Here is a 24,086-nt window from a genome sequence, read left to right on the forward strand (position 1 = left end):
CGGTGCTTCCTCCCTTCGATTGTCTGCTCGATTGGTGGGATTCCCGATTCTTGAGAACATATAATAAACTTCGCTTTGCTTCTACATATTTCTCCAGCTTTTTTTATTAAATGCTGTCTGAACCACACAGATGTGTTTAGATTTCTTCTTGATCACTTATCTCCTGGAAAATGGCTCTTTGTCTTAGATATTTGTGTTAGTACCAAAAATTTCTTAACTGACAAACATAATGGCCTTTTCTGTAGTATTTGACAATTGACTACCCACTCCTCCTGGAAATACTCTCTAATCTGGGTTTTCATGGCTCTCTTTTGGTTCTCCTTCTAGTGGTCTATTTCTTTTCAGATTCCTTTGTTGAATGTCTACTCCCTAATGGAGAATATACCCCAAAGTTCTGTACTAGACCTTTTTCTCTCTCTACAATCTCTCAGTGACTTCATCAATTCCCATAGATTTAATTGTTATGCCAAATATTATTGGCATATATGATATGTTATTCCAAATCCCGACAGAGAGGTAGAAAGTCTCATTAGGGAAATAAATGAGGATAGAGAGGATAGCGCTGAAAGAATATCATTCCAGTGGGCAGAGGCTTGCTGTGCCAGGATGTTTTTCCAATTCAATAGGGTTGGTATCTCCAGCTCAGAACTCAACCAGCTCCACCCAGACAACAATGAAGCTGCTTATCCTCGGGCAGGGTCCCCACAGTGGCAGGATTCAAGGAGAATTTGTCCTTCAAGGAGTTTTAGAGTTTCAGGGTCCCTTCACTGGGCCGGACTCTACCAGGTGATACTGACCTCAGACCCTGCAATTCGGACCCAGGAACAAGGCTGGACACACCATACTAGAACAAAAGGACCTGTGGCACCACCTTTATCGGAGTGAACAATTGAAGATAAGTGAGATCTCAAATTACATTTGAGGAGGGGGCCTCCATTGAATGGGAATACAGTCTCTGAACCCAGTGCATTGTAATTGTCTATGTATCACTCTTATTACCTTGGGCCTCTTCACCTGTTTGGGAGCTGATATATTTTCCCCTAGGAATTTCATCTTGACCTCACAGTGTACTCACCTACCTCGTAATTGGACAGGGATCTGTTATATTGGATTAATAAGGCCAAAAATTTTTTCTTCCTGAACAGGCAGACAAATCTTAGGGATTCAATTGTATGATGATTTGGGAAGAGGGATACGGAGTTTAGATACCTCCATTACCCAGCCTGAAGATGCAAATGGTTGGGGTGACACCTGGTCCCCAGAAAGAACAGTTAAAAAGTATGGGCTAACCACCTGGACTCAAGATGGAAGTTGGGGATATAGAATCCATATATATATATATGTTAAATAGGATAATTAGACTTCAAGCAGTTGTAGAGATTATTTACCAATCAGACAACTAAGGAGGGATGCCCTATTCTTGAGAGAACATACAATAAACTTTTGCTTTGCTCTTAGAGATTTCTCCAGCTTTTTATTAAATGGTGACCTCCTCACCATTCTGAGCCACACATCAATAAATTCTATCTGGGGGCTTATGAGTTTTTCAGGAAGGACTAGTATCTTTGGTGTGAGGGCTTGCTGAGTCCTTTTCAAAACTGCTCATTCAGTATTCACTTGATTCACCTAACTTTCACATATGGCTCCATAGTGTCCATTTGGTAGATGGGCTGTGCAAGGTAAAGGTCACCTGCCTTGCTTTCCCCTCCAAAGCCATCTGGGTCCCATGGCCAGATATAGATCTGGATGACTAGAGATAGCCTTGGATGAAATGGGAGACCTTTGCCTTTTTAAAAACTAAGGTCTTCAATAGGTCTTTGACTGAGGCTGCAGCCATTCAGTGATTAAGGCTAGGTAGCAACTAAGGCAAAGAATCTCCTCTTTCACAAAAACAAAGCAACCAAAAAAACCTAAATAAATAAATAAATCTGGGAAGTAGTGTAAGGGTGAGGTTTAAACCAATTTTCTTCCCTTTTTGTTGGGGAATCTTTACAAACTGTTAAGTCGTTAGAGTTGATAGAGACAATAATTATCTAATTTAGCATGGTTCAGTATGATTAATCTGATCCTATGAGGAGATGTTATGGGCCAGAACTTGAAACAAGGTACTAAGTACAACTGATAGACAATAATGCTTGTGTTCACACCTTTAGAGAGCTCTTATAAGCAAGAAGTATTTAAATACTCTTTGGAGTTGACACGTTTGGGAGATTTCAGGGTTTGGTATGAGATATCCGAATTCACACCTACCTTGAAGCTCTTAGGGCCAGAGAGCATTCTGGGAGATATTCCACAATCCCATTCTCGGAGAAGGAGCATAAATAGAGTTTCAGTGAGCCACTCGAGAGTTTTTACTTGGGAACATTCCCAGGGGTCGGAGATTCAGCACTCTGGGAGATTGAGAACCAGAAGCCCTCTCTCGGAGGCAAGAGAGATTCATTCCATCTGGAGGCTGAAGAAAGCAGAGGCAAAGGACAAAGCTGCAAGAGCTCTTGGGACCAAGCAGAGAGATAGGCCTCTGAGCTAACCGGGCTATATTGAAGGACACAATAAAAGATCTGAACTTTTATCAGCTGGCTGCGATTCTGGGTGATTATTTACTTGTAACTGAAACTAAAGCTGCCTCCAGAAAACCTCCCCAAGAAACCCTCTCTCCCAGAGAGAACTCTTATATTTTAAAGAAAAAAACACAACACCTTTTTTTGTAGCATAGGAAGCTATGCTTCTTTTGTTTTATCATTTTATGTTCTTTATTTTTTACACCAGAGTCATTTCTGTTTACACCCCCTACTCAACAGTGAGTGTTTCAACTAAGTTGACAGTAACCAACATGTTAGGAGATGTGAAAATTTCCACCTATGGAATGGGTAGATGAGAACAATATGTTCCAATAGCTATTGAAGGGGGAGGGGAACTGTTCCCTTTAAGATTATCACTCTGAGATTGTTTCCCCTTTGATCAGAATCTCCCAGGCTCCAAAGAATTGAGACTGAGCCCAAACCTTTCAGGATAAGAGAAACAATACTATTCAAGGGCAAATCAACTCCTATAGAAATTCTAAATTCTCATTCAGTTGAGGAATCTTGGTCTGATCAGCCCACATTAAGGTACCCAATATAACAGCATCCGTCTACTAAGGTCTTGGCAGATAGCCCTAGGTAGCTTGCTCAGCTGCCAGCACTCTTCTGCCCACTGAGAAAGCATTCTTAGTGCCAAAACTTGATTTCCTTAATAGAACTCTGTCACTATAGAAGTCAGTCCCTTAGCAAACTGATTTCCAACAATAAACTTTCATTTTGCAAGTAACAATTCGGGAATGAGTGAATTCTTTCATTCCTAAACCTGCAGCTGATTTAAAGGGGATATTAACAACTCTTATTGCCACTAACCTCTTGACCACCAGGAATTGAGAGCATTCAAAGCAGATCACTATGAAGGTAGTTGAAACAGGAATCGTGGAGTGTTTAGAACTAGGTCAGACATTGAAGACATCAAGGTCATTCATGGCATCCTAAGCCATTGCCAATCATCTTGATTTCTGTCCTGCCATGGAACTTCAATGACTTAGGAAGAGTGAGGCTGATGATTTTGTACAACTCTGTCTCACTGAAATCTAATTCATGGTTAAGTCAGGATATGATCTCATTGGTTCTCTTTGGAAACAGGACTACCAACAAGTTCTATCTGATATCTAACCTTGATTCTTCAAGCTGTGTATTAAGCACCTTGCCTTTTGCTTTTTCTATGGCAACATCATGGCCAATGTATTTAGGAAACTTGGTGTAAAAAATACTGGTCTCTAGTATCTTTGCCAAGAAAACCACAGATGGGATCACAAAGAGTCAGACATGACTGATATGACTGAATAACAATAACTAATTGTTGGCATTTAAAAAGAAAGACTTTTACATTTAGCCTGGGGACATTGATGGGCTTTTAATTAGCTGAGTACATATAGTTTAATATTATACATTTATTATATATAGTATATATTAATATACTATATATTATAAATGACAAAATGATCTACCAGTCTGTTCTCAGGAAGAAATTTCTGACATTGTGTCCTAGTATACTGAGACCAAAATAAGTCCTGAAACATGGGAAAAGTCCCAGCAGGGTTATTGTACCCAGTAGTAGGTCCAGTGAGTCTTATGGAAAAATAAGCCCAGCCTAGTAAAAGGTCCAGTGATCACAGAAGATGATTCCTCAGGACAGTAGATGATAAAATGATTTTATCATCTAATCAGAAGACATTAGGAATCCTACAACATTGGAGGTGTGAGTAACCCTTTCACAAGAATGTGAAGGGATATGTGGAACCCTCATGTATAATTAATTATTCTCTTGGGATTCACTGGTGGTATGTTTATGTGAAAGTGCAGCACAGAGTTAGGGCAAGACTTGCATTGAAAATCTTCCTTTGGTAATTTCTTTAAATGCTTTTGTTTTTGAATTAATTATGTTTCTCTCTCTCTCTCTCTCTCTCTCTCTCTCTCTCTCTCTCTCTCTCTCTCTCTCTCTCTCTCTCTCTTTCTCTCTCTGCTGAGGCAATTGGGCTTTAATGACTTGCCCAGGGTCACACAGCCAGTAAGTGTTAAATAACTGAGGTCAAATTTGAATTCGGGTCCTCCAGATTTCAGGCCTGGTGCTCTATCCACTATACCAATTAGTTGCCTCTACTATGTCTCAACAGAGGAAAAATACATTGCTGGGAACTTGAGCTATTGTTTGAATAGATTTGGATCTATGAAATATATTGAACTTGTTTGGGGTGGGGGTGATGTTCTGGGAATCTTGCAGGAAAAGAGGGTATTACAATGCTTTTTCTTTGGTTTCTAACTCTGATCTACTTCTAGACATAATTCTCTTTTTGCCTAGAATATCTTCCCATTCCTCCACCTTGTTGAAAAGAACCTGTCTTAAAGAAACAGTTGCAGGGTGATCTCCTTGATCTCCAAAGTGAAACATAACTTTTCTTTTCTCAGACCTTACATAACCCTATTTTGCACCTCTCCCACGCACTTAATTTTAAAATGCTTATATCATTACAATTCCTAATAGCACCTTCCACTTGAAGAAACTGTTATAATAAAAAGGTATGTTTAAGCAAAATAAACTGATAACATTAACCATGTCTGACTACATTATATATTTATAGTCTACCACCTCTCTACTGAAAGGGAGACATGTTTTTTTTTTTTTTGTTGTTGTTGTTGTTTATTTTTTGTTTTTGCAAGGAATTAAGTTATGTGTCCAAGATCACACAGCTAGGAAGTGTTAAGTGATTGATGATGGATTTGAACTCAGTTCCTCTCTAACTCCAGGCCAGTGCTCTATCTAGCCATGTAGAGATCCTTAGAAAGGGATGTTTTATCAGTCCTTTTTCAAGAACTTAATATGTATCACTGAGTATTATACTCACTTGTGAATATATCTTATAAGTAGAAAGAAGGAAGGGAGAAAAATTTGGAACACAAGATTTTGCAAGGATGAATGTTGAAAACTATCTGCATGTATTTTGAAAATAAAAATAAAAAGTATATATATCTTAGCTCCCACTTAGATTATAAACTCTAGAAGAGCCAGTAACTTTAACATATTGAAACTTTGTATCTTTTCAACAGCAGCACTATGGTCAGGGTTTCTTACCTAGTAGGTGCTTAAATAGTAAAGTTTATACACATACATACACACACCTACATATATGTGTATACAGACACATTCATACGCATATATATATATATATATATATATATATATATATATACATTTCCTGAGCTGTGTGAGGATAGGGACTAAGTCTTATTCATCTTTGTGCCAATAGTATCTTGTGTATATACTAGACATATTCATACATGCTTAATGAACTTTTTTTTGGCTTATTTGATTTCAACCCATTTGCTCTTTATGTTAAAATTATATCTTTCTCATCTCCCTGACACTCTTCCCTGCCCTCCCATACTGCTTCTAGTCAGCATTATAAAGTAGCAATAGCAGGAGGTCAGGTTTCAAAGGAAACCTAGAAGTCATATTCCTTCCAAAGATCAAGGCATAATTTGTAAATTGTATCATATATTAACCAAAATTCACATCTGTAGAATATGTGCTAAATCAGGGGAAGCCATCTAGGTCTTACTGTCAGGCCTTTTGGCCCTGTGATCTCAGGTAAGTTTCAGACATCCATAGTAAGACCAAAAAGGTATATAGAGTGTTCAGGAGGTCTAGCATCACTGGAGTGAGGGACTAGCTAAGCCCTTTTAGAGCTGCTCATCCATCTTTGGTGTTAAACTGATTCACCCAACTCTTACCTGTGGCTCCAAGAAGCATAGTGGCCATACCCTAAACAGATCTTGGTGGATAGGTTAAACCAACAGGCTTCCAAAACTGTTAGTGAGTTAGTAGGATGTCTATCCCAAGCACGTGAAGACTTTCCCTGATGGAACGGGTAGATGAGAACAATTTGTTCCAATGGCTATGAAGGTGGCTGAAGCAGGAATTATGGCGTGCTTAGAGCTTGGTCAGACATTGAAGATACCAGAGTTGTCCACTGCATCCTGGGCCATCTTGACTTTTATCTTAACACTGGACTTCAGAGATTCAGGAAGAGAGAGGCTGATAACTGGGTGCAATTCTGCCTCATTTAAATCTAGTTCCTTGGGAAGTCATGAATGTGATGTCACTGATGAATCCTCTCTGAAAATGAAGGACAAACAAGACCAGCAGAACACCAAACGGTGCTGATAATTTTGAGATGCTGACATGTTAAAAGTTTTACTGACAACTTTGAGATGATTTGGATATATTCATGAACTAACCCCAAGGTGGCACTGATAAATTAAACTATTCCCTCATCAAAAAACCTATAAAATTGAGACCCCAAAACTCCTGAAATCCCTCTTGCCGGCATTCTTCCAATCTCAATTGGGTCTATGCTTTTGAGTGTTCCCAACTTGATCTATGGTCACATAAGTTATACTGTGACTTTCCCACTTCCATCCTCTTCCTCACTGCTGGCTATCTTTCTCCATCACTGCAGCCCTGTGCCCATGCGATCTGCTTCTGTATCACCCATCTCCTTTTACTGCCTGTCTTTGTGGCTCCCATAGTCTCTGTGTCATATTAAAGTGTGATTGCAATCTCACCTCCCATTGCCATTGTGGTCTTTCCTGGAAAATAAAAAATTGGGCATGCCTGCTGTCCTTCATAATTCCATAAATTCACTCCTTTTTCCTTTACTATTTCATCTCTTCTTTTTTTCTTCATGGGTAAGGGGAGGGGAGAATCCCAGCCATGTAAAAAGACCTATGACCATAGGATAATAGTTGCATCTTCTTCCTTGAATGACTGGACAGTAGTATCAATAGAGGGCTCAGTAAATCAAACTTTTTAAGTGACCCTGGGCTCCCTTTTCAGTCTCTGATCAAATTGCCAGGTGGCTAAGTCACCAATTGATTTCAATGCAAATGAGAGGTCAAGTTTCCCTTTATGCCTCAATAACATAAATGATTTAACAGGTAGAATGGAATCCAAGATAGTTTTTGTTCCCAGAAACCAGATTTTCCCATGGGAAGTAGAGTTGAGGGGTCCCTTCTCTAAGGTTTGTATCAAATGAAGTGGAAAAACCTAAATAAATGGAGGGATTTAAATTAAGGGGAGGAGTGGGACCCTTTCCCAAGGCACTTATGATGGGGTTTTTCTTTCAATTCAGAGTCTATCTATACTATGGACACAGAGGCAGCAAAGTGGCATAATAAATAGGTTTGGAGTTAAGAAGACTTGATTTCCAATCCCACCTTAGACATTTTCCCATTCCCAAATCACTTTTCTCTGTGCCTCAGTTTCTTCATTTGTAAAATGAGTGATTGAATTCAGTGGTTTCAAAAGTCTCTTCCAGCTCTAAATCTATGATATGGTCTAGATAAGACTAGTTAACACTTCCCTATATAGTATGGATTGCTTCTTTTATGGCATATGAATGAATTTTCTTTCTTTCTTTTCTTTTTTTGCTGAGGCAATTGCGGTTAAGTGACTTGCCCAGGGTCACACAGCTAGGAAGTTGTTAAGTGTCTGAGGCCACATTTGAACTCGGGTTCTTCTGACATCAGGGCAGGTGCTCTATCCACTGCGCCACCTAGTCACCCCTGAATGAATTTTCAATTAATTAGTTTAATTACTATTTTTTAGTGAATGAATTTTGTGTTGGTAGTAGTGTTTGTTGGAGGACAGGAACTGTGGCTTCCTTCTATTAAAGTGTAGCCAAACACAGTGGTAGGCACAAAGTAAGACTCACTGCTTTTAATTATTCACAGAAAGCAAAGGAAGCCATGGAGGGTACCCCAGCCCTGAGGCAACCTCAGCCATTTCCTGCCTTATAACCAGACCCAAGGTCACCGTTTGAGCTTTTTCAAGAATTTGAAATGCCAGGTTAATTTAGTTCTGTCACTCACTGGCCTATTTCCTTATTCTTGGAAATGAAGGGTAGTGGGCTAGATGATCTTTCATGTCCTTTTCAATTATAACACTCCATGATTTTAAATATATGAAATATGGGAAAGTGGATCCCAACCCTTCCCTTTCACTTGCCTTAACTGCCATCTATGAGGTCGGAGTTTGAAAAACTATACTGAATCAATTTAATCATAGAAGTGTGAAATATACTCTTCAGTGTTCATCTGCAGATGAGATCAATGTGATTTTATTGCCGATTAGCTTTGAGGACAAAGGTTACCTTGTCTCATCTCACCTGGTACTCACCAGCAGGACTTCCCCTGGTGCCACAAAGACCACCGTAAGTAGGTATGTCTGTGAAGCAGGACCTTTAGATTTGTACTAAAGGCTTACAGGAGTTTACCTCATGTATTCATGGGTAATGCTAGTCATTTTCCACCTAGAAATTCAACCCAGTCTTACAGAGCCTCAGACAGACTTTGGTTCAATCAGATCCTGCTTTTTCAATAAGACCTTGCTAGGAGTTAATTTATTTTGGATCTTATAAATCTAAGTAAAAAAGACCACAGTAACAATTGCACCAGATGGTTACCCTACCTTTACTGAAACTTGTATGTAATAGATGAGGAGCTAAGACAGATAGTATGGCACAGTAGAAATAGTCTCAGATTAAACAGAACTTGGTTGTCCTTCACTATGATCTCTGTGATCCCAAGCGAGTTACAATTCTCAGTATGATTATGCAACAGTAAAATGGGAGAGACTTGAGAAGCCACTAAATCCAACCCTCACTTTTTTTTTTAAATTGGGGAGGAAACTGAGGCATAGGGAGATTGTGACATTTTCAGGGCAGGTCCTGCCAGTGAGTGAATCTCTTCTCTAGAATGGAGATACATCTGCTCCCTTTGAAGCCTACTGACCAGATACATACTACCCAAATGCTGATGTACACAGAAAACACTGCTTTATTGACTGCATTTGCCAACACACTGAGGAATGCGAAGGTTTTCCATAAGCTATAGGCCATGGTCCCCATGTGTATTTAAAGCATACACGGAATTTGAACATGATGGCAATGCTGGCAGACAGCGTTATCACAAGGCAACACAAACAGCATGCATTACATGGCCACACAGAACGAGTTGGGTACATTCTATTGCTTTAAGGATTGCCTAACATGGAAAATGTACAAAAAGGAGAAATAGGTCTTTGCATTAATGAAAAATACATTTTTTCTCTACAAAGGAATCTTTCTAATACAAGAAAATAAATATTGCAACATAAGCCAAAAATAATTTAAAATTGCTCTTTTCAATATATTTTCAATATTTCTCTTTTATATTAACAAATGGCACATCACTTTCTTTGAAACAAAGAAAACAGAAGGCTCTCCTCCTGTGACATTCATATCATTTCCCATCACTGATGTGGAGCAGATTTTCTTTATGTTAAATGGAATAAAGTTGGTGGGGATTTCCTTAAAGAACAACCAAAGATGACATTGTCCTGGCGACAGAATGCTAAATCTCCTGAGGCTTTCTGGCATTGGCCAAAACCAATTTGCTAAGTGGTCCTGAGGGTACTCCCCCAGAGCTCTGACTCACATATTCTCCAAACCCAATTCTTGGTAGCAGCTCAATCAGGACCAAATGGCTCATTCTTCCTTGTGCTAGAAGGGATGGGGAATTCAAATCACTGCCAGAATTTCTTCTTACAGGTGCAAACTGTTCTCCTAGACAGACAGATACCAAGCCATCTATTCCATGGGAACTCCAGTCTACGCCACACAAAAGGTTCTAAGGAAACCTTTAATGGTTGGAGTGGGGTGGGTAGGGGGCCTAGGAAACTGATTTTCACACAAAGTGAAGTGAGTCTTCCACTGGTGCCACTGATTCACCTGGTATTCATACACATATAAACCCATCTCCACCACCTCTCTTCAGCTCTTCCTCCACCCTTGAATCCTGGTGTGGCTTTTTAAAGGATACAAAGTCCTTTATAGTGCAAACATTAACTCTTGCAATTCATATAGTATCTGAAAGTCAAAGCTCGTTTAATAAAATAAACCATTCAAACCTCTGTATTTTTCAATTCATTTCAAAATACATTTATAGTACAAAAAATATTTTCAAGTTTTCCTCACCTGGGAAGAATATAGAGGAGAGCGTGGGGGGAGGCACCAGTCTAAAGTCCTGGGAGTGTTATAATGGCGCAGTTTTCCTGGGGAATGGGGAAGCAAAATGGGGGGGACGATGGACTACATGACAATAGAAATGCTAGCATTCCATCTTGGCCAATGTGAATTACTGAAGGGAAGGACATATAATAAACACACAAGAGTTTCTGGAAGGGATTAATGGCGATAGTTACTTCAACTTTGTAATTGGATATTGGGGGGCCTTTTGTTTGAAATTCAGGTAAAAACCCATCTGCTCCTTTCCCCCTAGTGCCCTAATGCTACTCCTATTTTCAACTTTGCTATAGTGAGACGCCCCCTACTACAATGAAGGGAAGATGAAGAGTACATAACATTTGAGAGGGAGAAAGTACATCCCTATGTTCAGGGTCAAGAAACCAGTCTGGAGCTGGAAACAGAGGCAGAGGGTGATTTCAGGAGTTATACCCCTTCTCACTTACACGTTATTCTGCTTCCAAAATGTTTTCTCTCATTTGATAACTTTATTAAGTTAAGTAAAACAAAGTAGCTCAGACTGAATTCTAAGAACAAGGCCACATCCTGATTGAGCCTCCCTTTCCTCCTACATGAGTTGAGTTGGGCAAGGTGGTTACCAATGGTGCAGGCCATTCGAAATGGGAGCAAACCCTTCTCTGGCTCTAGTGCCTTAAGGAAAAGTTGCCATCAGTCTAAGAGATGGTACCAGTCCCAGTACCATAGTTTGACCTAGATTCTTTTCCCACCTCTCTACACTCCTTTATCCATGAAGTTTCTAATATCTGAGGCTTCCAGATACTCCAAGCAGAACTGGTTCTCACATATAACATCCCACTCCCTCTGGCTTCCAAGTAGAGAACATCCTCTAGCTCCCCAAAAAACATATATAATAACATTACAAAAGATCTAGGACATCCCTAAGTTCCTTGGAAATCCATTCCTCTTTTGTAACCCACCTTCATTCCCTCTCCCACAAAACCCCAAGCTGCCTAGCTGCTAATTTTGGTTGTTCTTTAAGTCTGTCCCTTTTGAGTGTCGGATATGGATCAGGCAAGAGATGAGGTTGCAGGTCAATGAAGCTGTGTACAGGGATTTGTGTGAGACGGTTTGCTAACCATAGCTGAACTGAAGTACACGGAAGCAAGGTCCATTAAAAGGCAGCAGATTGATTATTGTTTTGACTCATTATACTAGAATACGGTACTAATGCCTACCAAGCCTGTTGAAGATAAAACTAAATCCTATTATTGTGTTTAACATTATCAGAACACACTGAACCTTCTGAATCCATTAATTCTCTCTCCTAGATTCCACAAAAGTTGGAGATCAATTTGCACACCAAAATTTGTCAATGTTGACTTTTTTTTTTGGCTTTAAAGACCCATATGAAAGTTACTGAAAGGCCAACAAATGTGCAGTCAATGCACACTTGGTGGCAGATTTATTGTGAAGAGTCAGGATTTAACCATGTTTTCAATCAATCATCACTCTCCTGGTTTATGGGTGAACCACACGATTGGAAACCAGGACTTTTCTTCACTGGTTTCATTGTCAGTTTCTCCCCAACCTGTGAGTCTGAGAAAGTTCTGAATGGACTACGCCAAGCATCAGAAATCAAAACACCAGGGGTCTGTACCATTCCAGTGGCAAAGAAAGAAAGGGAGAAAAAAAAAAAAGCATCCTTTGCAGAAAGCTTGGATTTTGATGTCTTGGTTACATGCTATGAATGTATTTCTAACTCCTTTGTTGCCAAATAGCTCCATTTTTTAAAAATAAAAATCCAAGTGACCAATTTCTGGGTCCAGGCTGTGCTGCTGTGTTATTGTCAAAAGATTCTTTGGCATCCACAAAATTATTCAACTGATTCATTTGACATTTGCAAGGTTCTTCTTTGAAAAGTTCTGGTTTTGCCAGTTGAAGAAGTGTCCCAGGTGTAATTCTTAAAAATTAAAAAAAAAAGTCTCACTGAATTTTGTTGTTGTTTTTGTTCCCTGAGCTGTCAATCACCCTGGGGTCACTCCAACCAAATACATTAGCGCAAATCAACTGTGACCTTGGAAGCCAGAACTGAAATGATGGGGTGGGTTAAGTGCAAACACAGAAACCTGCCTGACTCATAGGTATCATTGTGGGTTTTTAAAAAACTTTTAAGGCTTAGAAGGGGCATTTCTCTGCAAGAAAATCTTGTGGTTTTAGAATACTGACTTCAATGAATCAACCCTCCCCATTCTATTTCCCCAAGGAATTCACAGGTTTGTAGGTAGGAGCGTTCCCCCCCCCAAAAAAAACTGAAGGAAGAAACTTGTAGTCTGAGTAAGACTGGAAACTGCTACAAGACCAACGATCTGATTTGCTTTCCAATGTGCAGGACAGGGACTACAAGGAGGCTTTAGCTGTCACCTGTTCCAGGAAGAAGACTTTGCTTTTACAGTTAACACATTCAAGTTTTAAATGTTTATTCTTGACCTGTTTTGCAAAGTGAATGCCTTGACCTTTTCCCCCAGCCCCTTCCCTGCTCCCATTTGGCTAATGGATTCACCTGAGTCTCTTGAAGCTAAGGGCTGGCAACAGGGCCTGTGGGATGTTTTTTCCCCTCTGCTTAATTCCTATGGCCATTCAGGCACAGTGCTGGGAAGAAAGGAGTGGCTGGCTGAAGGGTTGGCCCTCAGCCCTGGCATGGAAGCAGACTGAACTGGAAAAGGTAAGAGGAACAAATTGACAAGGCTTCTGTTAAAGGAATATTTCCCCCCACCCTTAAGTGCTTTCTTCAAATAAGCTCTTTGTGCTTTAAAAAGTTAGTTCTGTATTAGGTTTCGCTTATTCTACTTCCTTGGATGTTGGAGGGTGTTGCCTTGCTGTAGAGAGGGGTTCAGCTATACCCCTGGAACCTGACTCCTGACCCAGCCTTTGGACTGGATGTTGAACCCTGGGCAAAGCAGGAAATGAGTTTACTTGTCTTTGCCTTGAAATAATGCCCATAAGACTGTCATCCCTGCAGAAACAATGGGTACTGGCAATATCAGACCTCTTGTTATTGATGCCTTGGGCTACCCCAGATGGGGTTAGAACTCCCAGTCCCTGAATGTCTGTGACTAGCATTTTGCTTCATTGGGTTAAATTATTAAAAGGGATGACTCTTGTCACCCAGGTCAGGGGAGTGGAAGCTTTTATGTCCTATGTCCAGCATACAGAGGAGAGAAAGACAACGGTACTCAATTTTAAACTATATATATATATATATATATATATATAAAACAAATGAAAACTCCCACCCTGCCAAGAATGGAACCCCTTTGTTATATGATACCAGGAAGAAATTGAAAATGGCAGTTGTAACTGGGTTTAGGCCTCTTAAGAACTGTCACAGTTGGTTATCTGGTTGAGTTAGGATGCCAAAACGCTCATTCTGACTACTTCCTCATTTCCCGAATCCTTCTGGCTTAGCTGAACCCTGCCACTCCCTGGCTCGGAGTCAGAGTCGCTCATTTCCGCATCGGAGAAGTAACCATCGGTCTCATTGTCAAAGTGCAAGGTGACCTTTGGCCTTTCCCCCTTTGGAGGTCTGTTCATTGCCTCGGGCTTTGGATGTGGCAGCTTCCTAGTCTCTTTGCCCTCCTTTGGCAGTCTGAACCTCACTACTGTTTTAGGACTTCCCAACGAGCCAGGCACTTGAATCGGGTTGTTAGTCTCAAGTGGAGTTGCGCCTACAGTCTCCCTGTCCTCATGTGGAGAGCTCTTTGAGCCTGCCAGGACATTGGGGTCATGAGCTTTGGGGCTGGGAGAGTGGTGAGAAGATCCCCTTTTGGGGGTCTTCCGAACTTCCCCACTGGCTCCTTTGCGATCTATAGGTATCCTGGTGGCCCCATGAGTGGTTTTGCTGTTCCCAGAGTCATGGTTCAAGGGTTTCACGGTATGCTCTGGTGGGGAAGTCCGCTGACTAGAGTCCTCGGGGTGGTCTGAGAGCAGGGAGCTAAGGCCATCCCCAGGGACTTTCTTCTTATTTGCTGGCCTTGCTTTGCTCGGGACCTTCTTGGTGGGGTCACTGTGCTTAAAGGGAGACTTCAGGGAATGGTCCATCATGATACTCAGCAGGGTCTCTTCATCCTGGAGCAGCTCCTCAGAGAGGAGCCCAGACGTGTTGTCTTCATGGTGCCCATTGTTCAGAGACCACTCACTCATGGCCATGTTCTCTGTAGTGATCTGTACTGACTGGGCCAACCAGCTGTTGAAGAAGGTTCCATCAATGGGGAAAGAGGTGGACAAACCTGAGAGGGGAGGGGAGAGAAAGAGAAAAGGAAGTCAGAATTTAATGATGATAAATGTTGGGTAGCAAAAGCTAGCTTGTCATATTCAATGTGATGGTCCCTTGAAACTCCCTTTAAGAAAACCTGCTTATTAACTGGGGAAATGGTTCAACAAGTTATGATATAGGAATTATTCCACTTTAATCTGCTGCTCTGCCTAGTTCCAACTTCACTGAACAAGATGATCTTGGACCAGGTACTCCCTGATGTCTTCCTGCCTCCTTTTCTGGGTCGTCTCCCTCTTTAGATTGTAAGTTCTTTGAAAGGACTACCTTTTTCTTAATAGTATCCCCAATGTTCACTACAATGTCTGGGACATAGTAGACACTTAATAAACATGTAATGGATTAGAATGGACTTAATGTGATTAAGTACTATTGTGTTGTAAGAAATGATACTGAAGGTTTCAGAGAAACTTGGAGAGGATGGTATAAATTGATATGGAGTAAAGTGAGCAGAATCAATTTATAAAAAATAAATTCATAAAAAACAATTTATAAAATAACAACAATATTGTGAAGACAAACAATGTTGGTTGGGAAACTAATTAATGCAATGACCAGCCATAGTTTCAAGGACTCATGAGGAAACATGTTACCTATGTCCTGATAAAGAGATATAAACTTCAAGTGCAGTATGAGACATACGTGTATGTGTAAATTTATACATACACACATATGTGTGTGTATATTTATATCTGTATCTATGAGAGATCTATTTTTCCTTCTGAACTGGGGCAGGGGGATAGAAAAGAGAATTTTCTTTGATTAAAAAAAAAAAAAAGAAAAAAAGGAAAATCCTTCTTTCAAGGTTTAGTTTTGCAGGCCATCTCTTTTACTACCTATCCCTAGCCATGCTCACATCTTTCTGTAGTGATTGTTATCTGTACCAAAAAAACAACAGAGTATATACTCTCTAAAGTATAGAAAGATTTGGAATAATTCAAGTTTATTTATTTATTTGAATCCTTGGTTCCAACATTCATTAAACTATTTTAATTTGGGCAAGTCACTAAACTCTTCCTGACTCAATTTCCTTACCTGCAATAACAAGAAGATACTTTGTATTCAGAACAACAAAAAGTATATTCTCAGGTGAGACTAGCTAGCAAAGGCATTAACCTAAATCTGACATATTGTTGCTTTCTATTTTAACTAATTGTTCTTGTCAAGTAGGTACAAATCTCTGTTGTTTCCAGGCTGTTCAAGGACTAGGAGCAAACTGTGACAAATCCCCCAAGTGCCTTGCTCTAGTTATATCTATATTCTATTGCCTACATATCTCACATGGCTCATGTAAGCAAAGTTCATTGTAAACATTTTAGAAAGGGGACTCATTATTTGGTTCTTACATTATGCGCATAATACCTTTTATTGTATCTCTGTATTGCTTCTCCAGTTAATTATAAATTCCCTGTGGGTTTGGGATTGTTTTTACACACACACACACACACACACACACACACACACATTTTGCGGGAAAGTCTTTACTTTACCTTCTACACTAAAGCTGCTAGTACAGGTTTCCTTTCAGTCAAGGAGAAACCATGCTAGGCTAAGCCTGTTCTGGCTTACATAAAAAAGCATTTCAAGCTCTCTTATGAAACAGCAGAACTCTGGTGCTCATTACCTGATACAATTCTTACATATTTCTTGTATACACTCCTTGAACAACTACATACACTAAAAGTCTCAGAGGGGTACAGTTCATTTGTAAGAAATGATTAGAAGTCTTTTCTCTCATAATTAGTATCTGCTTAAGAGATCAGCACTAAAGAACAATTCCCTTTGCCAGATACATCAAGAGTTAGACATAAAGCATTCTAAGGTATGCTTTATAGTGTTAAAAGATGCAGTTCAGGTACTAGCTGCCATAGTCACTGCTGAGCTGTTCTTGTTTCACTATGTGTAATAATTCCTGGAGGAAAAAAAAATGGAACACTCTAAATGCAATTTCTTTTTAGCATCCATACAAATACACAGTTTGCTAATGTGATACTCAGAATGACAACACAGACAAGTACTGTTTTTCTAGACAATTAGGGGGATGGGGAGTCTGGCTTAATTGAATCTACTGGAATTGAACATTTTGGGAATTATTATCATTTGCTTTTGTTTAGAAAATTTAGCACAATGCCTGGCACACAGGAGGTACTAAATAAATGTCTGTGGGTCTGCCTGCACACACAAAGAATATAACCTCCTTGAAGACAGGGCTGTTTCATTCTTCTTTTCATATCCTCAGCAAAAGCATAAGCAAAGAGTAAATGCTTAATAAATACTGACTGATTGGTCATCTCTTGTAGTACAAAGCAGTAAGGCCTTTCCTGTGTGGTTCCCTTCCTCTACTGTAGGGCATCTTCACTAAGAACACTTAATAGAAATGATGTAGCCAAACTCACTCATTTTATAGACAGAGAAACTGATGCTCTTGCCCAAAGTTATAGAATCCTAGGTTTCATAAGGGACTTTGGAGGACACCTATTTTGAATCTATCCAGACTGAGGACTCTCTTCATAACTTTCCCAATTAAAGGTCTTTGCTTAAAGATCTAGAGTGAATGAGAGTCCACACTAATTCCTGAAGCAACTTATACCATTTCTGAATCATAATGTTTTTTAGGAAGCTTTACTTTACTCCAAGCTCCTATCAGAGTCTTTGCTATTTCTACTGACTGCTGCTAGTTTTGTGCTCTAAATTCCTCATAGCAACTCAATGAGGATAGGGTAGCTTGGATTTGGGTCTTGGGGCTGCTTTTAGAAAGCTGAACTTGGAGTGAGAGAATTAGTAGAGGAATAGATTTATGCTTAACAGACAAGTAGACCCAAAAAGATCATAAAGAAGGGAAAAGGACCTGTATGTGCAAAAATGTTTGTGGCAGCCCTGTTTGTAGTGGCTAGAAACTGGAAATCGAATGGATGCCCATCAATTGGACAATGGCTGAATAAATTGTGGCATATGAATGTTATGGAATATTATTGTTCTATAAGAAATGACCAGCAGGATGATTTCAGAAAGGCCTGGAGAGACTTACACGAACTGGTGCTGAGTGAAAAGAGCAGGACCAGGAGATCATTATACATGGCAACAACAATACTATATGATGATCAATTCTGATGGACAGGCTCTCTTCAACAATGAGATAAACCAAATCAGTTCCAAAAGTCCAATAATGAAGAGAACCATCTACTCTCAATGAAAGAACTATGGGAAATGAGTGTGGACCACAACATAGCATTTCCACTCCTGTTTTAGTCCACTTATTTTTGTTTTCCTTCTCAGGTTATTTTTACCTCATTTCTAAATCCAATTTTTCTTGTGCAACAAGATAACTGTATAAATATGTATACATATATTGCATTTAACATATACTTTAACATATTTAACATGTATTGGTCTACCTGCCATCTAGGGGAGGGAGTGGGGGAAAGGAGGGGAAAAGTTGGAAGAGAACGTTTTGCAAGGGTCAATGCTGAAAAATTACCCATGCATATAGCTTGTAAATAAAAAGCTATTTAAAAAAAAAAAAAAAAAGAGAAGTAGAGAATATCTGATCCCTGTTTCATAGTCCTTCAGATACTTGAAGACAATCATGTCTCTCTTAACACTTCTTTTCTCTGGGCTAAACATTTTCAGTTCTTTGAATTGATCCTTCTCTGGCATGTACTTGAGGTCTTCCTTATCCAGGTTCTTTTCTCTTAGAAGACTGCCAGTTTATTAACATCCTTAAAATGGAGTTCTTTCAATGGAACACAAATATTCAAGAAATGGTCTAGTAAGAGTATGGTGAGATTTATCAACATGCATTTTCTGAACATTATGCCTCTCTTAATGTGGCCTAAGGTGTCTGATTTATTGACCCCCAAGTAGAAGACATTATACGTAAGCTTTTCCAATTTCATCTTAATAGGATGTGGTCTTTCTAGTTATTGAGGGAGATTTTTTTGAATTTTGACTCTACCATCCAACAGATTAAAAATCTGACTATGTTATCTTTATCAAAGCCACTGCTAGAAATGCTAAGTACTTGAGGGCCAAAAACAGCTTCCCAGGGTACTAAAATTCAAACCCAAGTATTTTCATTCCAATCCACTATAACAGAAGCATAAGAGAAATATAAATTTGGCCCCTCTCCCCTTTTCATTTACAAATAAGGAAATGGAAGACAAATGGGCATTTACAGTTCTGGAACCATGGGTTTGGGTTTTCTCATCTATAAAATATTCAAGATATGAAAATTAATATATAGTAAGTAATACCCGATCTACTTCCTCAAAGGATTGTTACTTTGTAAAAGCACCATAGAAAAGAGACCTGTTATTATTTTCAGTGCTAGCAGAGTGTTCTATACATGCTGGAAGTACTTATGTTTTCTTATTTAAAAACTTTTTATATGATCCATGAAATGTCTTTGAGTGAATGAACCCAAAGGAACGATACTCTCATTGTGCACTTTTAGTCACTGGTAATGTAGATACTCTTGGGGTTTATGGGGTAAGAGGGCATCAAGGAAAGGGAATTTAGCTCTTAACTTTTCCTTCAATAAAAGACTATGCCTACTTGAAAAGAAATTTTCTATTGTTTTGGAGGTTTTAAAATGATTCTGTTTTCTCTTCAGATAGTGATGGCTCTTTCAGGCCTAGTGCAGACTAGGAGTGATGCTGTCAGAGAGCAGGGTCATTAGTTATATCACACTACTTTAGCTCTGAGGGGAAGATCCTCACCATGAGATGTAAGCACAGATAGCTATTGCCCCTTCCTATACCTGGCCAAATGTGAAATTCTATATAGGGACATCTAAATAAGACATCTATGGATAATGGCATAGAGAATTGGGTGGGAGTACCAGTTAAGCCAGCAGCTTACTGGGTGACTTTGGGCAAAGATCATCTCTTCTCTGGGGCACAGTTTGTAAAAACATTTGTAAAAACAAGTGGGTTGTTTTTGTTGACCACAAGATCTTTAAGACCCCATATGTTTTGGATTGCTTTGTTTTAAGTTATAAATTCTCTCCCTCTCCTGGCAGTCTCTGTTCTCTCTTGTTAGTTCTCAATTCTATGTTATATAGTCCCTATTGGCTTTGATAAGGTTGTAATTCTAAGATTTTAACATTTTTTGGGTTTACTCTAGGACACCCAACTGCTGGTATCCTGGGGATGTTTCTGAGGCACCGACTGATTGCTTTCCCTTTTCAATCTTACTAGTTATGGCCCTGCATCTGCCAAAGAAGTCATTGAGATACCTTTACTGCGCCTCCCTAACTCAGCTGGGCCTCTCTGCTGACCACAAAGTCCCAACAAGACAGAGCTGGAAGTAAGGATGCTAGGCCTCTGACTGTAGTCTGGGGGGAAGGAACTATTCTTGTCCTAACCCAGTCCTTCAGCTCCTGATGCCCTCTCACCACTTCCATGGTACATAGAGTTTGTGACCTGAAGGTACAAACATGGGAGATGGTATGCTGGCATTCAGAGACAGGGAAAAAATAGGCTTGGTCAAAAGAGATTGCTAGTAGGATGAAAGGCCTACTGTTCAAGGAAGAAGGGGCTGATCTGGGACTCTCCTTTGGCACTGGGGCCTGGCCTGCGTGGAATGTACTGGTGTCTCTGGCTCCATTCCCAGGAGCTGATTTAGTATGGAGTGACTTGGAGAAGCAGAAGACAGGCTCTCTCACTGCCTTTATTTGGAATGGACTCACAGAATCACAGGAGATCCAATTTGGAAGTTAGGCGGACCTCAGTTCCAGTCCTGACTTGGATAAATATTGGCTTTGTGACCCTAAGGAAGCCACTTTATTTCATGGGGCTCTGGGCTATTAAGACTTTTTAAGTTGTAAGGAGATCAAAAGTCTAGTCCTAATCCATCAGATCAGGACATGGAGCCAGAAGAGATCTCTGAAGTTATCTAATACAACTTTTACTTTATAGATAAGGAAACTGAGGCCCACAGAGGGAAAGAGATTTGCCCTGAAACACCATTAATAATTGGTGTGACCAATGTTCAAATTCAGTATTCTGTATTCTTTTTAACTGTACCACACTTTAAGTGGTGGCACCTGATCTGAATTGTATCTTACCTAAGGCTGTCCTATGATAAGAAATTAAAAACAAAAAATAAAGAAACGGTCAGGGAGGAGTAACTGAGGCAAACTGATACACAGGTAAGGTACCCCAATGCATCAAAACTCCCCCTGGCTGAGCCTTACCCCTGCATTTCTACATCAACCTTATGACAAAAAGTAACTGTGAGGTTTGGCCTATAACTATGTCAGCTGGATCCTAGCTGGATCCTGTTTGACCACTGACTAACTTGCCTATGTATGGGAAGTTCCTATGTCTCCAATACTGGCTTAATCAGCTATGTTTAAGCAAGAAATACAAGGCTCTTCTTAACATAATCAGTTTAGCAAACTTCTTCTAATCCTGGTATGCAAAGTTAACAAACTTTCCTCATCATAATGTTCTTGGGGTCCATAAAGCAGAGGGAGAGGTCTCCTTATCACCTGACCCCTAAGAATCTGCTCTGCAACAATAAAGGCAGAGACCCAGGCTATCTGGGTGCCAGGCTATGCGGCATATAGTATGCTTCCACCATAGTGTGCTGGGGTGAGGGTAGGCCTGGGAACTACAGGCTTGTACCTAACTTGTGATCTTTTAGGGAGTTATGTTCCTTCTTGGCACCTCACAATCTCCTCATGGTTTTGCTTTCTGGCTGCTATCTGATCAGGTAGAGACATGAACTTCTTTTAAATTGGGTGGGCTTTTGGTTTGCCAGGCCCAAGAAACATGCATGCACGCACTCTTGTATATATGTGATGTGTGTGTGTGAGAGAGAAACAGAGAGGCCACATGGGACGGTCTCCTCGACGTCTCCCTTGCCTGAGAATCTGGCTCCTGCAATGGGTAGAAGCCACTTACCAAGCTGTCCCAGGACCAACTCATTGCTTGGCTTCATTTTTTCTTTCTTTTCAGGACTGGCCTTCCTGCTATCCCTTCCTTTCCATTTGGAGTCATTCTTTTTCCCCTTGCTTCTCTTCCCAGGTTGTTCTAGGTTGGATGGACACAGAAAGAGAAAAGGAAATAGTTAGCCAGCACAGACTTTCTAGAGGAAGGGCATGTCCACATTACTGCAATCTAGGTACCATAAGGGATCGGGAAATTTAAGCTTCTCAGATCATCGGATTTTTAAAAAGTTCTGCCTTTCCTATTTCATTCCACTAAGACATGATGTGCCCACTATGTGCAGAGTCTACTGCTGGTTCCGAACTGGAGCCCAGTCTCTCAAGGCCCGTCTCACAGGCATTCTTTCCTCTTCACTCTGTCTGGGAATCAGAGAGGGCTGTAGCTTCCACCCTCAGATAGAGGTCTGGCCATGGGACTCAGGCAACACTTAGAAACTTCTATTCTTATCATCACCAGAGCAATCTCTATGCTTCATTGTCCCGGAAGATAGCCAGGGGGTCAGTGCTAGAAGCAAGGGAAGCATGAAACTGATCTGTTTCTTAAGTGTTTATATAGTCTTGTGTGAGAAATAAAAAAAAGAACAGGGGAACAAAATAAGGTAACATCTAATATAGTGCGATAAACTCTACGTGTCACATAGACAGTAAAGGCCGTGAGAGTTTAGAGGAGGAGACCATTCTGGCTCACATTCTGGTTATACTAGAGAATGGGTGAGATTTGGAGAGAAGAAGCAAAGGGCTGGGCATTTGGTGTGTGTATATGTGTGCACGCATGTGTGAATGAATGAATGAATGTGCTAGAGATAATTGTTGTAATAAGAGAAAAGGTGGGAGAGGTAGATTGGGACCAGATCACGGAGAGCCTGGAACGTGAGGCTGAGTTTACACTTGACAATGATATGAAGATACCTGAGTAGGAGAATTTTACAATAAAGTATATACCATATGGATGGACATGTCAAGTCAGGAGTTGTGGAGTCTTCTTTTTCCTCCCTTATTTCAATGTATAGCAAGAGAGTATTGAGCTTCTTCCACTCTAGGTAACAGGGGAAATAGCCAATTACTATGAAAAATTTCAAATAGTTCTCTCCACAGGCATTTCCAGGTGGCAGAACAATCAGGGAGGAAATTAGCCGAGTTTCTGGACCTGTGGGAAGTGCTGATACAGGTGGGTAATATACCTCCTGGGTACTGGAAAAAGGGCGTGTCTGAGTGCATTATGCAATCAGTGATGCCAGAAGGTGAAAGGATTAGGTCCTTTGTGAGTTTATCTGCTTCTTAAAGGAACTTTGAGCCCAAAGACCTTCCAAGTCAAAGATTTTTAACTTGGGGGTCTATAAATTTATTTAAAAATATTTTGATAAGCCATTCTCCAATTGATAAATGTCAAAGGATTTGAACAGACAATTTTCAGATGAAGAAATTGAAACTATTTCTAGCCATATGAAAAGATGTTCCAAGACATTATTGATCAGAGAAATGCAAATTAAGACAACTCTGAGATACCACTACAGATCTGTCAGACTGGCTAGAATGACAGGGAAAGATAACAAAGAATGTTGGAGGGGATGTGGGAAAACTGGGACCCTGATACATTGTTGGTGGAATTGTGAACACATCCAGCCATTCTGGAGAATGATTTGGAACTATGCTCAAAAAGTTATCAAACTGTGCATACCCTTTGATCCAGCAGTGTTACTACTGGGCTTATATTCCAAAGAGATCTTAAAGAAGGGAAAGGGATCTGTGCAAAAAAAGTATGTGCAAAAATGTTCCCTCTTTGTAATGGCCAGAAACTAGAAATTGAGTGGATGCCCATCAACTGGAGAATGGCTGAGTAAATTATGTATATGAATGTTATGGAATATTATTGTTCTGTAAGAAATGACCAGCAGGAAGATTTCAGAGAGGCCTGGAGAAAATTACATGAACTGATACTGAGTGAAATGAACAGGACCAGGAGATCATTATACATTTCAACAACAATACTATATGATGATCAATTCTGATAGATGTGGACTCTTCAATAATGAGATGAACCAAATCAGTTCCATTTGTTCAATAATGAATAGAACCAGCTATACCCAGAGAAAGAATTTTGGGAAATGAGTGTGAACCACCACATAGCATTTCTAATCCCTCTGTTTTTATCTGATTTCCTTCTCAGGTTAATTTTACCTTATTTCAAAGTCTGATTCTTC

The 24,086-nt window shown here is 40.0% G+C and overlaps 1 protein-coding gene across 10 annotated transcripts in view; it reads right to left on the reverse strand.

Moving 5' to 3' along the window:
- Positions 1-9,398: 9,398 nt before the first annotated feature.
- The window catches only part of JADE2 (jade family PHD finger 2), a 197,526-nt gene continuing 182,838 nt past the window's right edge, over positions 9,399-24,086 (reverse strand). For 9 of the 10 annotated variants that reach the window (XM_031953037.1, XM_031953034.1, XM_031953040.1 and 6 more), the window contains 2 exons: positions 21,842-21,970; positions 9,399-14,889 (listed from right to left, as the gene is read on the reverse strand). In XM_031953037.1, coding sequence (XP_031808897.1) covers positions 14,009-14,889; positions 21,842-21,970 — 1,010 coding nt within the window. In that variant the 3' untranslated portion in view covers positions 9,399-14,008. The remainder of the gene's footprint in view (positions 14,890-21,841; positions 21,971-24,086) is intronic. The other variant, XM_031953039.1, reaches the window with a different exon arrangement.

Source organism: Sarcophilus harrisii, chromosome 2 (genome assembly GCF_902635505.1).
Source record: "Sarcophilus harrisii chromosome 2, mSarHar1.11, whole genome shotgun sequence".
NCBI lineage: Eukaryota > Metazoa > Chordata > Mammalia > Dasyuromorphia > Dasyuridae > Sarcophilus > Sarcophilus harrisii.